At 40.2% G+C, this 16,814-nt stretch overlaps 3 protein-coding genes across 3 annotated transcripts; 2 read left to right on the forward strand and 1 right to left on the reverse strand.

The window, feature by feature from the left end:
• Positions 1–832: 832 nt before the first annotated feature.
• maff (v-maf avian musculoaponeurotic fibrosarcoma oncogene homolog F) lies at positions 833–7,912 on the reverse strand. Its single transcript, XM_041067243.1, is given in 4 exon segments — positions 833–4,298; positions 4,508–4,546; positions 4,548–4,599; positions 7,702–7,912. Coding segments are annotated over 4 exon segments (624 nt in total). The 5' UTR covers positions 7,791–7,912; the 3' UTR covers positions 833–3,854.
• A 1,196-nt stretch (positions 7,913–9,108) lies between these two features.
• Positions 9,109–10,995, forward strand: tomm22 (translocase of outer mitochondrial membrane 22 homolog (yeast)). Its single transcript, XM_041029341.1, has 4 exons — positions 9,109–9,391; positions 9,874–9,992; positions 10,233–10,350; positions 10,578–10,995. The coding sequence occupies exons 1-4, from the start codon at positions 9,302–9,304 to the stop codon at positions 10,650–10,652; spliced, it is 402 nt and encodes a 133-aa protein (XP_040885275.1). The 5' UTR covers positions 9,109–9,301; the 3' UTR covers positions 10,653–10,995.
• A 1,402-nt stretch (positions 10,996–12,397) lies between these two features.
• dmc1 (DNA meiotic recombinase 1) lies at positions 12,398–16,803 on the forward strand. Its single transcript, XM_041029340.1, has 13 exons — positions 12,398–12,755; positions 13,123–13,167; positions 13,261–13,407; positions 13,550–13,632; positions 14,349–14,401; positions 14,493–14,534; positions 14,633–14,705; positions 14,961–15,052; positions 15,202–15,275; positions 15,481–15,595; positions 15,794–15,854; positions 15,980–16,096; positions 16,576–16,803. The coding sequence occupies exons 1-13, from the start codon at positions 12,699–12,701 to the stop codon at positions 16,643–16,645; spliced, it is 1,029 nt and encodes a 342-aa protein (XP_040885274.1). The 5' UTR covers positions 12,398–12,698; the 3' UTR covers positions 16,646–16,803.
• Positions 16,804–16,814: the final 11 nt, after the last annotated feature.

Genomic DNA, 16,814 nt, shown 5'->3' on the forward strand with positions numbered 1-16,814 from the left:
GTATGTTATCCATTGTGTTTCTGCAAGTAAGACTTAAAATGTTAATGAAATGTGAGATAAAGAAATTATTCAGATGCATTGTGGGAAATGTAGGATTCTGTGTTTTTATCTCTTGTAACTGGAGGCTAATTGTCTGGATATTTTTGCCTTTGCTGCATTGTTTTTAACCACTGGTTTCTGATGTTTCTATTGCAGGTTGCCCAACTTTCTGACAGAGGAACACTAAATCACTGGAGAGCTAATTCAAAGTTTTCCACGATGTTTGCCTGAAGCCACAGTGAGTAAACAGTTTGATGTATCCTCAGTTGTCTGCTCTATTTCAAAGGCACCTATTATACAACTCTTTATTTGTTTAAGTTTACATTTAGAGATCCTTCTATATTTACACTGGAGAATTAACCTCTGTTCATAGCAGATGTATTACCAGGACTTGTACCGTACTCAAAATTAAGACCACATTTCCCATAACCCACTTGCTTCCTTTCAGGTGGCAGGATGGCTTCAATACTTTCTTCATCTGCCATTACAAAAGGGTGTAGTGGAGAAACAGTGCTGCATTTAGTGCCATAAACCAATATATTGATACCTTAGTGCTGTAACAGTAAATAATGGCTCTCGACAAAATAAGATGAACACGTTGAAATGTTGCTGAAAGGTTTTTAGAGACCACAAATGTTGTTAATGGTATGCTGCTGTCAAACTGGAAGTAACAGATTAAAACTGTTGCATTGAATTAAACACAGTATTTTATGCATGTATGCTGTGCAAGCACTGAACCATTGCAAAATTAAAAAAAAAAAAGTAAAGAACAAAACAAAAAAAAAAAACATTGCAAAACAAGCACCAGGCCACAGCTGAATCACCCCCGACACCCACAGGAGAACATCAGGGATTTAGCAGAGAAGCTGAAGTAAACATGAGCACTGTGCTCGTCTACCGGAGTCAGCAAATTAGGTAGCAGCCCGTGTATATCAAGACAATAACCTGATAATTTATTTGTCAAAGGAATTGGAGAAATTTGGCCTTTCTCATCATTATTTTCAACATGTTATCAGCTCACTTGTTAAGTCGCCATAACACTTGGCCAAAAACAGCAGCTCACCATTTATACTTTAACCTTGAGTTTATCTTCTGATCTGGAGTCATAACTTGTGCAACACATCCTGTAGATCCACTTCCTTTCTGTACCACATGTGTGCATCTGCTCTTACAATCTAGCTGATAATCACAAAGGCACCATTTTATGTACAATATGTACAACATTTATTATAATTAATATTTAAAATAGACAATGTACTTAAATTTTCACAATAGAAAAAATACAAGTAATAAATACAAAGACCATTTTTGTTTTGCAAGTATTACAAAACATCCAGCACAATTTGACAGATGTGAGACGTTAAAATATTGAGAATAAATGCTTTGCCACACTGATATTTATATAGCTAAATATATGCCTCATATCTTAAGGAGTTATTTGTGAACACAGTCTAATGTGTTACAATGCCTGCTTATAAATGATATTGCTAGCACTATTCAGTGGCCTAGGCTCCATGAAATCCAGGCCTGTTTGAGCTTGTCTTGACTCAAACAGGCCTACGACTGATGGAGGATTTCAAGTGAATAAAACACCACCTCTCTCCCTCTCTCTTTCTCTCCACCTTCTTTCCTAAGTCCGCCTTGCCTACTTTCTGTCTCCATCATCCAACGACTCCCTCAGCCTTCTTGTCTCCTCCTCATCTCCATCTTTCTCTCCACGTTTCCACTCATCTGTTTTCCTTTACCATCTAGGGGTTCTTCCCAGCCCGCCAATTAGAAGTGACCTTAATATTTTTTTTCACACAAATAACAAACAAACCATCGTAGAAAAATAATATCCCTCCAAGAATCCACTATGACAAGCCAGTACAAACATGGCAAAAACACACAAAAATCATCATACAGCAATATGGCCATTGGCTTTGAGCATATTTCTACATAGCTAATAATTAACATTTTGTAAAGTAATCATCGTCGCCACACAACACAATAATTAGACATGAGAATAACCCCAGACTAGTCATAAGTAAGTACTTCTGAAAACAGACAGAACATCACAGCACTCGTTAGCTTGTCTTTTCATAATATCTACCTTTAAATACAAATAAAATATAGAATATATCTCTGATAAATGTCACTCAACATTTTCGTCTCTCAACGACACATACAAACGTTACAAATAGGAACACAAAATGGGAATGTATGCAGAGGATTTGCATCGATTTGAGCGTAATTCCTACCAGACGCGACTCCGCTTTGACACGTTTTTAGCAAGATGACCAACATCTGTTGTTGGAAGTCTACCAGATATGGGGGGAAAAAAAAGGAAGCCACAGCAGACTGTAGCAAAGTTACTGCACAGTAGGGATTGTGAAATGAGTAATGTGGGATTACAGTTCAGAAACTAGGAAAATCAAAAGGAATCATACAGAAAGAAGGAAATATGTGATCATGAACGGGCAAGAAGGAGCGATTACAGTCTGTTTTTAACCTTTTCCCTCTTAGGTTTGCACTCTTCTAACTCCTACATACACTGAAGGCACTGCATTAATGTGGGAAGTGTGTACACACGCAGTATAAAACCACTTTCTCCTCACACAGAGGGGTAGAACAGACGGGGAGCAGTGATTGGCTGAATCCCAAACTTAGGAGAATTTTTCACTGAATGAACAAGGAATTTATGATTTGCGAATGCAGTGTTTCTCCACCTTTTTCTGGACTGTGTGACAATTTTTTTGCTTCCTAAATCCTCAAAGCCCAAGCAGTTAGAGAGCTGTCAAGTGAATCTGAGTATGGCGTACTGCTCTATTTCATTTTCAGGAGAATTAAGGAAGCACCAGATTGATTATATAGAAAGGATCCTTTTCAAACTATTAAACAAAGATCCCCAAAAGATGTCAATATATTAGTCTCAGAAATCTCCTGTGTCCCCTGCCTGGATATCAAGTAACAACAAGGCTGAGAAACTCTGCATTAATGACTAAGTGATTCATACTTTGGGACACTTTCTTGAATGGTAGCCAAAACACATGACCGTGGGCTGGTATGAAAAATGGCTAATAACTTCACACCACAACTGTACCAAGAATGCAGACTTTGTAGAGCAGGAGGAAGCAGCACATACTCCACCCTGGCATTTTGCTGTTGGTCAGGCGCCATAAACTGAAGCGTGGAGAAGCCCTGGTCTTTCTGTAGCACGATCAGAGAGCGCCAGCGTCACGGCTGGATTTGCTGAGCAGTGGAGATGTACAGTAACTCTGGTTGGGTTGGTCTGGCTTCTGTCAAGAGTCCACTTAGTCAATGTCTTCACCCCCCGTGTGGATCGGGGAATGAGTGTGAGGATTTTGTGCATGTGTGTGTGCGTCAGTGCTCGACGTCTCGTTCACATTACACCTGCTGCATTGTCCTGAACATAATTCTGAACTTTGAGAGTTTCTGAACAAACGTACTTTAGTAAATTTCAGTCAACTAAGCTGCAGTGTTACAAAAACAGCATCGAGTAGAGGACACCTCCACCAGTCCTAGATGATTTTTCAGCTGTTCCTGGCAATTCTTGAAGGATAGCTGTTACCTGTTTGGTAACATTACACACACCCTTCTGTCAGTGTGTGCCACACACGATCAAATGACTCTTTCATATCATAATGTGAACGAGGCGTGATGCAAACAAGCACTTTAGTATTTTCCTACTAATATCGTCTTCCTGTTCTCCGGCATGTGTGTATATAGTATGTGTATGTCTGCAGGTGTGTGACTGTGTGTTTGCATTGCAGGTTGTGCGTCCCTCCCCCCGAGTCTGGTTGCAGCAGCTCCTTCTAGGATGGCTCCTGTTCTCTCTGTGGCTGAGGCTGTGGTGGGCTCTTGACGATGGTGATGACTGAGGCGGTGTTGAGGCGTGGGGCTGTAGCCAGCAGGTTGCCCCCTCCTGCTTCCAGACCCCTGGCGAATCTCTGGAGAGCGGCCAGGCGTGCGCCGAGCCCCTCCAGCTCTTTCCTCATGCCGGCGTTCTCGGCCCCGAGCCTCTCCACCTCCCTCTGAAGCTCCATTTTCTGCTTCTCCAGGGCCTCACGCTGGGAGACCCGTTTGACCCGGCAGCTGGCGGCATAGCCCCGGTTCTTCAAGGTGCGACGGCGCTGCTTCAACTTCTGGATCTCCTCGCGGGACATGCCGCGCAGGTGGAGGTTCAACTCCCGGACCGAGAGGGACATGAGCTCACTGTCCGACAGGAAGGGTACGTTCTCGCCACATTCCTGCTTCACCTAAAGGGAAGCGAGAAGGAGATGCAGTTGGATGAATTGGTAAGAAGTAAAAGACATCAACAAATGACATTAAAGAACAGCTGAACTGAGAGGAGAGTAAAACCTCTTTTTAACATTGTCGTTTTCTCGTAAAGATAGCCCAAGGCTGTAAACATGACTCATTCTTCTTGAAATAATAAAACTGAGTTTTATTTCTGGCTGTGTTTTACCTTCAAGGCTTTGCTGTTTCTTTCTGTCGTCATGATCCAAAATGTCTTCAGTGTTTCCCCCCCAAGCACCAGTCAACACAGATACAGGCACTCTGGAAGAAAAGAAACAGGACACGCACAAAAAAGGTATGTTAACACATGTGACTCAGGACATCATGCTGTTTTGGTCCATTTCTGGCCTGACATTTACCATCTGCTCACAAGACAGCCAGTCATGCACGATAAAGAAAAGGAGAACCCACTGATCGTTCATGCTTCTCCAAATGTGCTCTCTCATTAAACTCTGCGGCTTGATATGAAAGGAAGAGGAGGTTTTGAAAGCGACATGCCTTTTTCTGTTAGCTGGAAAAGTGAGGAGGAAGTTATCATGTGTCTGCCCTTTGGTTGCTCAAAGCAGGTGTCCTAACCAATTCCCTCAACACTTCCTCCTGTCAACACAATACCAACGGTTCAAAGCTTTCATTGTGAAAAAGTCTAACTAAGGGCTGGGCAACTATTTTTGTGTGATACCTCAATGTCTCTGTTTAGCTATTAAAGTGGCTGTATAAACGATGTATAAAACAAATGTTAAAATTAACATTATTGAAAAAGTGAAACTAAATCAGACATTTTTAAATGTACCTGGAATATACTAAGAAGAGGATTTAAGCTACACATGAATTGCTGCTACTCTGACTTTATATTAAAAGTTGGGAACAAAACTTAAACATGCTTAACATCCTTAAAATGCTTCTTCCAGTAACAAGCTGTAATGGGAGCAGTAAGAGTGTTTGTTTAAGTCTGCACTGCCTTAACACTACTGTATTTGGAAATTTTCTCCCATTCTTCTCACTCTCTTCTCTTCTTCAACAGTTCAAACAAAATACATGGGGACTTCCTGCACTGCTCTTTAGGTCAGCTCACAAATGTTGTGTGGGCTTAAAGTCCAACCTCTATGTGGGCCAAACTTGAACTGTTTTTTTTCCCCCTTGTCACTTCTTGGTTGATTTGGCCGTGGGCTTCAGATCACTGTTGATAAAATGACTCCGCACTCTAACCTAAGGCTGAGTTTGCTTCATTCATTTCATCTCTCTCCTCAACAGAGTGCACGGCGTGGGCAAAGCCCCCAACACTACGCTGATGCGAAGCTATGTTGTGTTGGCTGCATAGCTAAAATATCTTCTGACATTAATCTTTAATTAAAACCACGAAGTTTAACCTTGACATGATCGAACCACAGGGTGTTTTCCCACAAAGCTTTTGGAGAGTGAATGCGTTTGCTTTCATGTCTGTTGCAACACTGGATTTTCTTTTTAGAGTGAGCGGGCTTTCATTTTGTCACATTATAGCCCTGAATAGTAAAAACGTAAAAAAGAAAATTTAATTAAAAATTAAATGTTAACAAGCAAAACTGAGTGATACCAATACACTTGTGCACGGAGTCACAACATACAGCTCTGTAGCTGCTATTGAGCTTTTGGCAACTTCTCTGGTGAGCTAACTCTTCACACTATCTTTTTTTCTTTGAGAAGCAGACAGATCTAGACATGGTCATGCTGCTTCTAAATTTCACCACTTCTTGATTACAGTCTTTGCTATATTTCCAGGGTATATTTATGATCTCTGCCATCTTTTTTGGCCTCTTATCTCCTGTTAATCTTTCAACAGTAAAATTGAGAAGATGGGGGCATGCTGTTTGTTTTCAAAGGAGTATGTGAGACAAACGTGGGGAAATCCGTTGTTGTTGTCATTTCATGCCTTAAGAAATAAGGTAAGCTGGATTTCTGATTACTTTTGAATGTGGTATTGTAACACATTTATGACCCCTGAATATAAACGGTTATTACACTTCTATAAATAAGTTATTTTCATTTTTGATTTGAAACTCTTTTCTTTTTACCTGAGTTGGCCTACTAGAATCAAAGTCTACTTTAATTACCTTTTGTTTGTGACTTCAGAGGTGTAAAATCTCAAAGATATGACAGCATGTGTAGTCACAGTAACCTACATTACCAGCTGATGGAAAGACAAGATTTGATTTCTTCTGCTGACTCCAGCATTATTTCAGTTAACCATGCAGACAGGAGGAGGAACCACAGGCCCACATGCAAAAGGGAGTCATTTAAGTAACAAAGTCACATTTCCTCTGAAAATGTGTTTTGGTGGGCTCTCAAGTTCAGCTCCAAAAACAAACCCCTATTAAACGGAACTCCATAAGAGTAAAATCAGCCATAACTGTATATTAGACGTGATCCTCATGAGGCAGATATAAAACATTTGTTATAATGGTCTGTAGTTTGCTAACAATATACTCAATTTCCCGAAATGCGTGGGAAGTGGCAGCAACGTTGGTTGTCCAACCAGCCGGCGGACTCCGGCTGTAAACCGATGAGACCGCCGTTTCGTAAAGTCAGGGTGATTCAGCAATAAACCGTTTGCTCAGCTCCGCTAAGACTGCAAGTCAGTCCCAAACCCTGGAAAACCAGATGTGACCACGTCTGTCTGTCCAAACAGCACAGCACATCCACGTTTGTACTTTACTATAAATATCGCTTTAGAGGACATAGTACTTATAAAGTAAAGCTACCAAAGTGGAACGCAACAAGTGAACGCGGCACTGCCAAGCGCAAGCTACAACAGCTTTTATGAAGTTAAACAGTCTCATATCTATTCTATATAATAATATATGACTAAATAACAAATATCTAACACAGCACTCCTGGAAACTGTATTTATTCATCTAACTACCTCCAAAATCCACCCTTGCCCTTATAGGGAGAGGAGCTGCCCAGCTTGGGGTAAAGGCGCCGCTGCTATAGTAAACAGCCATCACGAGTGCACTCGACATCCATTTTAGTAGGACTTTAAATAATCCATTTAAATTGTTTCAAAGCACTCGATTACATAAGAAAGTGAAACCCCCCCCTGACTGTCAAATGCTACGGGTATAGAGGCTTAAATATGAAGAGCGAGGCCAAATTATCCGCATCATCTCAAACATGCTAGTAATGTTAACTGTTAGCACCTAGCATCAACGGCTCCTGGCGAGCTAAAGGAGATTAAAGCAAACAGCTGCCTGCTCACTTGTCCTTGGTTGGTTGGCAAGTCCCCGGCGGATACCAGTCCTCTAGTCTTTGGCTGTTACAAATGAACTCCTGCTTAATATTTCAATGTAAATATAAATATATTTATACATTTAAAAAAGGATAATTTACCTACTGGGTCGAAGCAACTCTGGCGACAAAATGTCAGTCCGCCTTTTCCCGGAATTACTCCGCTGCTCTCTGAGGTTGGATTCTTTCATTCATAAAAAACACAAGCGACAATGACGTCAGGCCTAAAAAATGAGGGCGGAGCCAACCCCGCCCCCGCGGCGTACTCCGGGAGGATGTAAACAAGGATTCCCTACATCCCAGAACTTTTCCATGACCAGCCCCCCTTCACTGTTCCCAGCAACAACAACTTCTCTGGAAAAAGATAAAGCACTGCCAGAGGCTTTAGAGTCACCGTCGACTGACGCTGCTTAGCATTTGGGGCCACGTGATGGTGAAGTTGGAAGATCCGGCAGAATTCAGCAATAATAACAAATAACTAAAGCTGTGAATCTAAAACCCTCACACCACACCCCATACAAACACATACAGAGACACACTCATAGTTTACAGTAGTGTCATGTGTGCTAAAAAGTAAAATTTCACTACCTTACCAGAGACACCAATGAAGAGACTGTCCGTTGTCTGTCTCGTTTTCACAGAAAATAAGAAATTATGTTGAGTTGTAGGAGTTATATATACTGTATAAAGCAGCATAAAGATAAAAGCACAAAAGCAAATGAAAATCCACAGGGGGAAGCGTGTGTCACGAAATTGCAAAGCTTTCACTTTGAACAATACTGTACATATTTTAGGGGAATGCCTGTCATTGGTTTAAGTGACTTTCGCGACATTTAAATGGACTTCACATTGAGCACAAAGGGGGAAATGTTTTTGGGTTGGTAATATTTTTATAGTGTTATATGTCTTGGGTATTACCCAGCTCCATTTGGTGACAAAACACTGGCAAATTTTGTCAAGTACTCCAAAATCGAAAATATAACAAAATATGCCAAAGGCTGTGTTGTTAGGCTGTCATTTTCACTTTTTTTGTGCTTCATTACTTTTATAACATGAAATAGTGTTCCAGTGCTTTATTGCTATATTAGCAATGTTTCCATAAGTGTTGTAACTAGGTATTAGTGACCTAACAATGCTAATTTAGTGTTGTAAGAATACACAGGTCTTTTACCGACGGTTAATTAGTACCAATGACGATGTATGTTCGCACACTGTTGTGGTTAATTTGTGCTCTTTATAAGTCACAGTTTTGAAAGCAGTGTCTCTGGGCTTTACATAAAATCTATGTAAAGATTTTACGGTTCAAATCTACGGTCAGCAAAATGTTAAATTTGTCTTTTATTGAGGACATGGACTCGCTACTTGGTAAAACGTACGTACATTATATTAGTATTTTTAACCAGTTGACAACATACATTTTTTTGACACCACGGTCTGCTATTATACAGTCCAGTAGACAGGGGGCGCTGTTTATTTTTTGGTGAAGTACAAACTGACCCCTGCCCTGACAAGCCTCACGTTTTCTCAGTGTGACCTCAGTCTGTCGTTGTATCGATGCATGCCTCTTAGCATTAGCTTTATTGAAAGCCGGCGGAAAGTAATTAGAAATACACCAAACTGACTGTCGCCCTTTTTCTAGCGACTTGTTCGCCGCTTGCGCAGCTGATTCAAACCGGCAGAGAGGAACGGGCTAGCAGGACACATGGCCGCAATCGAGGAGCTTTCCCCCGCTGCGGGCCCGGTGTCTACCCGGCCCCCCGAGGACGAGATTGATGATGATGAAGATGAGGATGTAAGTATCTAGTCATTCATGAGTACTTGACTAATGCGAATGAGTAACAAAAATAAGCACGTCGAATTGTCTTGTGTCAAGTTTGTCTTTTTTTTAAATGGCTAAACACGGCTAGCTAACACGGGTGCACCAAGGCTCACTAACTAGCTACCTGAGGTGTCTGTTCTGGCTTTGGCAAATCCTGTTTGAGGACGTGGTTTGTTGCAAGCATTCAAAATTGTTAAGCTACTGTAAGAAGTACTTCATACAACTAGCTCTGCCACCATGCATGTTACTGTCTTGAATGTTGTGGCAGTTTCACGAGAATTTTCCACAGTGATAGCACCAGCCAAATCAACCTGTAACAAACCAGGATAGACGCACTTTATTTACCAAGTTGATAAATTAATGTGGATTTATTTGTTCTTATTCACAAGAAACGTTGCTTGATTTCTTACTTATAGTCTTTTTGTAGTTTCATAGTATGTATTTGTCATCCTCAGCTGGATGAGACATTAATGGAGAGGTTGTGGGGCCTGACAGAGATGTTTCCTGACACAGTGCGCTCAGCTGCTGAGGTGTCTGCACAGTGCTCCGTCTCACTGGTTAAGAAGTTTTACAGGTATGTCTTTTAAGCGTTTTTCTCCTTTCTGATCAGTGCAGGAATTTGTGTCGCTTTGGGTAACTCAGGTGATCAAGAGCTTAACTGACAGCACTCAGATTTGATCTCATTAACAGCCATTGGTCTCATCTTTGCATTCTTAAGTCTTGGTCACTAAATGGTTACTCATTGCTATTTACTTCAGATAGTAGTATCCTGTTTTAGAAGTGGAATTTATTGGTGATTGCTGACTTGTTTCAGTTTTTCCCGCTCTGCACTCTGGGTGGGTACTACCTCCTTCATGATCCTGGTGCTGCCTGTGGTGTTTGAGACAGAAAGGCTACAGCTGGAGCAGCAGCAGTTACAGCAGCAGAGACAGGTGAGTGTTTACATACATGTGTGTAAAGCAACAACTGAGAGAAACTTGGGAGGAATTCCAGGTGAACTCCGATGTACTTCATTAGTTGTTTGCACCCTGAGGAAGCAAGTATTGACATGGGCTGAGGAGTGAATGATGTGTGAACAGAAACTGTGAATTATAATGGACAAAGAGTTGTAGATGACAGGTTAATAAACAACCTGAATGGGCAACTCTTTCCCTTCTAGATCCTTTTGGGGCCCAACACTGGAATGTCTGGTGGTATGCCGGGCATGATGCCTCCCGCGCCTGGCAAGATGTGAGGGACAGGAAGGGCCAACATGAGTCTGAGATCTGCTGCTAGCGATACAGCTTGGTCGCTCACAAGGAGAGACAGAGAGACCATGGAGGAGGGCAAAGAACTATAGTAATTTAATAAAACAAAACAAAAACAAAAAAAGTGTACGAACGATGTAACATCAGGCTCTCTCCATGCATTGGGTTGGCTAATGGAATCAGAGGAGGACGATGTGAAGCTTGTCTAACACTTCTCTCTCACTGTCTCTCCTTACTACAACATCATGCAGAGACTGATTTCCAGGAGCACTGCTTCTATTTTCTCCTTCTTTTTAAAAAAAAAATAAACACTTATATCAGCATAAAAAATATGTTGTGTAGAGGAAAGCAGGTTATGGGTGGATAAGCTGAAAGAAAAAATCTGCAGGTTACCCATATTATGTCTCGGTGTTTGCAGTCTGAAGAACATTAATATACTTTTATTGGCAGTTCTGTCCTTGCTGGTTCCACCTGCATGTGGAGAATTATTTTTCTGACAGACAGGTCTGATGAAGGGTGACGAGTGGAGCATACTGTAGACAGCATTAATTGATACGAATGTGGTCTGCAGAATGGGCCTTTTGAAGTTCTACATGCTCTTTTCTATCTGGTGCATTTCTAACTGTACATTTGTCACGATCCACCATTGTACAGTGCGTGTATGTCAAAGAGCAATGCCTCTCACTTCAGACTTGTCACAGTTATTGGTTTTATTATATTTCTCTTGTTTTCAACTATGGATTGTACAATGCAACAAAACCAGATTTCATGCTGTTCAATGATTCAAAGATTGTTGTGTCCTTTTCCATCTGTATTATGTGAAATACAAAATTATTTTTGGTTGCTTAATGACAGGTGACCTGTCATTAGTCTTTGGACACATGTTGTTGTGGTGGTAGATAATGGTTTAATGCAAAATGTCTCATTATTACCCTGAGAGAGAATGTTATGTTTTTTTCTTTGTTGCCATCCATGTGACAGTTTTCAATCTGTTAAACAAACCCATTTCTCTGTTTTGTGTTCAACATAACTCTGGTAATTAAAACACCAAATCAAATGGAAAGCCCTGTGTTTTCAGCATGTTGGTTGAGTATTTGCTCAAATATGAAGTTGTCCAGCTGCTCATAAAGCATTAAGAATTTTTGAACAAAAGAACAGACTGAACAGACAGAAAGTGTTTGTATTTGGAAAAACTTTAAGAAAGAAACTTCAAGAAATCACATTTTAAAATGACTTCTTATATTAAAATGATTGCAGGGGAGTGTAAAATTACAAGTTTTTACAAATAGAAATTAATTTTATGTTGTCTTAAAATAACTGTTAAGCTCATCTGCCATGTACATCCTTTTCACATCAGAAATTTATATAGATCACTGACCCGCAAACGAATATAAATCATTTTCATTTTTAAGTCCGTAAAATAAGGAATATCTCTTGATATATTTTCATGAAAAATGTATTGTCCAATGTTGCCTTCACTGCCCTTTTTCACCTCGTGGTTCTGAGATTTGTAATCGAAACATGTTGCCTTTGGCTCTAAGCAGTGCTAATTGGTATTTTTGAAAATCACTCTATGGAGTTGTTCGTGGTCTTTAAGGGAAGCAAGTGCGACGTGGCTGTTGAAAGCAACAGTTATTAAGGACTGGGTCAGACTTGTTTATATTCGTTTAACTTATAAATGTGTAATTTTCGGCTGTACTTGAACGTGTTTAGCGTCAGAAATTCCCGCCAGTGGCCGATAGGAAGTTGCTTCAAGAACCAAACAACAGCTATCATTTTAATTTAAAACGGTAGGTTTTTCTGCCAGTTACATATATTATTATCATATTTTGCTAGTTCACTTGAAGCTAAGCTAACAAGATAATTTGTAATTTCTAACAGTTATACTTACAGTCTTATTCTTTGTTAGCTGTTCAAATACGAATGCATCAGCGTGCTAGCAACTAATTTAGCTAACTCTAAGCTAATGTCCTTGCTGCTGAGAGAACCAAAACCATTTTTATCTTCAGCCTTTAAGCCATACTACACTGAAAATGAAAGCTACAGAGGATCAGGTTGTTGAAGATGATACTGGTTTCCAGGATGAGGAGGTGAGATATAGCAAGCTAATCTTTTCATTTAACTGAGATTTGCTAACAGTGGTCTTCCATAAGTAGGAAATTCCCCATAGCTATGTAAAGTTTTAATGAGCTGCTGTCTGAGTTGATTATTCGCCTGCCTAAAAACAGTGGAAATCCAATTATTAATTTACACAAAACATACATCAGGGTGTACTATTTCTATTCAAAGCAACAATTTTGGTTCAGACCTTGTATAGGCATTGTGTGACCGCCAAATGTTTTTTACAAATAAGTTAAGCTACAACTGTCTGTTGAGTAAAAGCTGTATTCTGCTCTTCATTAAACATGTTTACTCCTCAGCAGCTTCCTCACGTAGATTTTGTTTTTCTCTGCACAGGAGTCCTTCTTCCAAGACATTGACCTGCTGCTGAAACATGGGATTGTGAGTCAACAGCAGGGCTGAAGCATATTCATCAGACCAAAAGTGTGTTTTCTATATGAGCTTGTCTCTGTCCTTCCCCAACTGTGACTACAGAATATGGCAGACATCAAAAAGCTGAAGTCAGTGGGGATCTGCACTGTGAAAGGGATCCAGATGACTACGCGCAGGGCTCTGTGTAACGTCAAGGGCCTGTCGGAGGCAAAAGTGGAAAAAATCAAGGAAGCTGCAGGGAAAATGCTGGTAAAATGGGATATTCTACTGTGAATTCTTCAGCCTGTACTACTTACTTCTTGTGTACTAGGAGTGAATGAGTTGAAAAATAAGATTAAGAAAGTAATGTACAGAACATTTTCTATGTTACATAATTCTCTCGACACCATAGAATGTTGGTTTCCAGACCGCCTTTGAGTACGGTGTGAAGAGGAAGCAGGTGTTCCACATCACGACCGGGAGCCAAGAGTTCGAGTTAAGATTTTCTCTTAATGTTGAGAACATGTAGACTGTAGGATCTGAACATAGTACAACAGTTCACAGTTACATATGCCATATGTAGCAGATGTGGGATACAGTGATTTTATGCAGGCTCAAGGGTCCGTTCTTGCCCCCCTTCTGTTTTCTACAGGCTGCTTCTTATTCAAAGTCATATAATTTTTATGCTCACTTTTATGACACTCTGGGTGTCCACAGATTCGGTCCCTCGAATTTCATCAGCTCTGTTGGTGCTATCCTTGGCTGTCTGTCAAATAATTTTGAACTGATTTATAAAATTCTAGTGCTAACTTTTTAGGCCTTAAACCATCTCACTCCTAAATACTGCTCTGATTTATTGACCTGTTGTGTGCCCTCCCTGCCTCTTAAGATCTGCAGATGGACTGAACTCAGACACACTACGTCTCTAGCTTCTTTTAAATCTCCTTTTAAAACTACGTTTTTATTTATACTGTACTGTAAACTCTTTGATTGATCGTACCCTTATAATTGTTTGTACTTCCTCTGTGGTCATGTTCTTTGGTCTTATTTTCCTTTGCCTTGTCTGGTTTTGTTTCTTTTTGTAGAGCGCTTTGTAACATTGTTAAGAAAAGTAATGTATAAATAAATTTTTTTATTATCATTATTACTTTAAAATGTTCTTTGGAAGTCACCTGCACACCTGTTATAATATATATGTTTTATCTTTGCAGTAAACTTTTGGGTGGAGGTATAGAGAGCATGGCTATCACAGAAGCATTTGGAGGTGAGTTATGTGTATTGTGCATGTTTAGACTGATTAAATATCTTTCACTTCGCAGCATTTGACTCAGATCTCCCTACATTATCTCATACAGAGTTCCGCACGGGGAAAACCCAGCTGTCTCACACACTTTGCGGTGAGTAATTCGCTTTTTAAAATGTCTGCTCCAAATAAAACAACAATGTCCAAATTAAGTAAACTGCGTAAAACAAACTCTGTGGTGTCTTTGTCCAGTCACTGCTCAGCTGCCAGGTGAGGATGGCTACTCAGGAGGGAAAGTCATCTTCATTGACACAGAGAACACCTTGTATCCTCAGAACAACGGGAAAAATCGTGCCACATTTGACCTACATTGTGGACGATGCTTTAATTGCAAATTTACTTAATCACAGACAAACCATATTGTTATTTGTGACTATTTTTTAAAGTTCTATTGAGAACTAATTAAAAAAAAATAAAATCAGGGTGCAACTGTACTATCACTAATCATATATACAGGAGTGTGTTTTCTACCCGTTACTCTATTTGTCATTAACCTTAACTTGCACCTGTCTGGTTTCAGTCGTCCAGACAGACTGAGAGACATCGCTGACAGGTTTAACGTGGACCATGATGCTGTGCTGGACAACGTGCTTTACGCCCGGGCCTATACCAGTGCGAACATACAGCAGACTTCATTTAGACTACAAAACACTGATCGTGTGCCTTTTTAAATTTCTGGTGTGCAAAACCAGAGCGGTTTGTATTGAAACATATTTTGCTGTATTAAACTTTTGTCAGCTAAGTTTCTGCTCTCGATTCAGGTGAACACCAGATGGAGCTGTTGGACTTTGTTGCAGCCAAATTCCACGAGGAAGGAGGAGTGTTCAAACTGTTGGTGAGCAAAAGAAAAAATCTCCAAAAACATGTTATCACACACTCATCATTTCTTTGGTTTTACTTCCCCCTCCACTTTAGTCATTCTCTAAGTGCAGTGGTTGGAGATTTTTTTGTTTCATTTTCAAGGGAATGTAAAGTAGGATTCTTTCCCAGCTTTCAGCCTTAGAGTCTCCTTCATGTTTCCTCCTCCTCCCTGTTGACAGATCATCGACTCCATCATGGCTTTGTTCAGAGTAGACTTTTCTGGGCGAGGAGAGCTGGCTGAGCGGCAGCAGAAACTAGCCCAGATGCTTTCCAGGCTGCAAAAAATCTCTGAAGGTCTGAACCATGAGAGTCCTGTATATATGTAAAAACCACAAACATCAGCCACATATCTATATATCTATATATAGGTGTATGCATGGTGGCCTCAAATACGAATACAGTATAAAAATAAAGTTCCTTATAAAGACGATTATGTTAGGATTCTGCCCATGTGGTGTATCTTAATGGCTTTTTCTTTTATGTTCACCTTAGAGTACAATGTAGCTGTGTTCGTCACCAACCAAATGACAGCTGATCCTGGAGCAGGAATGACGTAAGACATGGCAAATTCTCTCATTCTGTATAAATAGGACGTTTTTTGCACTAGAATACGCTATCACATTTGAGCAACGTTGTTTGAAGCTTTGATGAAAGCATTTTAATTCTTCCTTGTTTTAGATTTCAAGCTGATCCCAAGAAGCCAATTGGTGGCCACATCCTGGCCCATGCCTCCACCACACGGATCAGCTTGAGGAAAGGACGTGGAGAGATGAGGATTGCCAAGATATTTGACAGGTTTTTACCAGATTCAGTGTAATTTTATGTTAAAATGTTTTATTATCGTTTTGCCTAACTTCAAGGAAGGTTGGGTTGGCATTTATCATACTTTTTGATAGCTGTAATCATAATCATACTATTATCTAATTTAATGACAAATCAGTTTGTGAGCATCAGCTGTAAAAGACAGCTGCAGTTTTATTTCCTGTTACCACATAGTCACTGACATGTGATTTTCACTGGATGTTGTGATATCAGAGCACAGTCTTCTGCCTGTCACGTCATTTTCATTTTATCAAATCGCCCCGTTCATGACCTGAAAGGCTGTTAACATTGTTTTTTGTTTGTCCCAAAGTAATATTCCACACTGCATAACAAACAAGAGACATGACCTCAGACCTGAGTGACCGAGACTTGGACTTTTGAACAATGAAAAAACATTTGGGACTCAAGTTTTGGACACATTTCCTCTGTTTTATCTCTGTGATTTCTTGTAGTCCCGACATGCCAGAGAATGAGGCCACTTTTGCCATCTCCACTGGAGGAGTTACTGATGCCAAAGAGTGACAGAGGAAAGGAAGAGACTCAGCTGTTATCACAGTTCCCTGTTCCAATCAGTTTAAAGTTATTTAATGTATTTATTCATTGAGTTTTAAAACTTGATAGAACTTCTGATAGGCGATTTGTACTATGGTGCTATGGTATTTATTCTATTTATGAGTGTTTGTGTGTCTGT

Source organism: Toxotes jaculatrix, chromosome 21 (genome assembly GCF_017976425.1).
Source record: "Toxotes jaculatrix isolate fToxJac2 chromosome 21, fToxJac2.pri, whole genome shotgun sequence".
Classification (NCBI taxonomy): Eukaryota; Metazoa; Chordata; class Actinopteri; family Toxotidae; genus Toxotes; species Toxotes jaculatrix.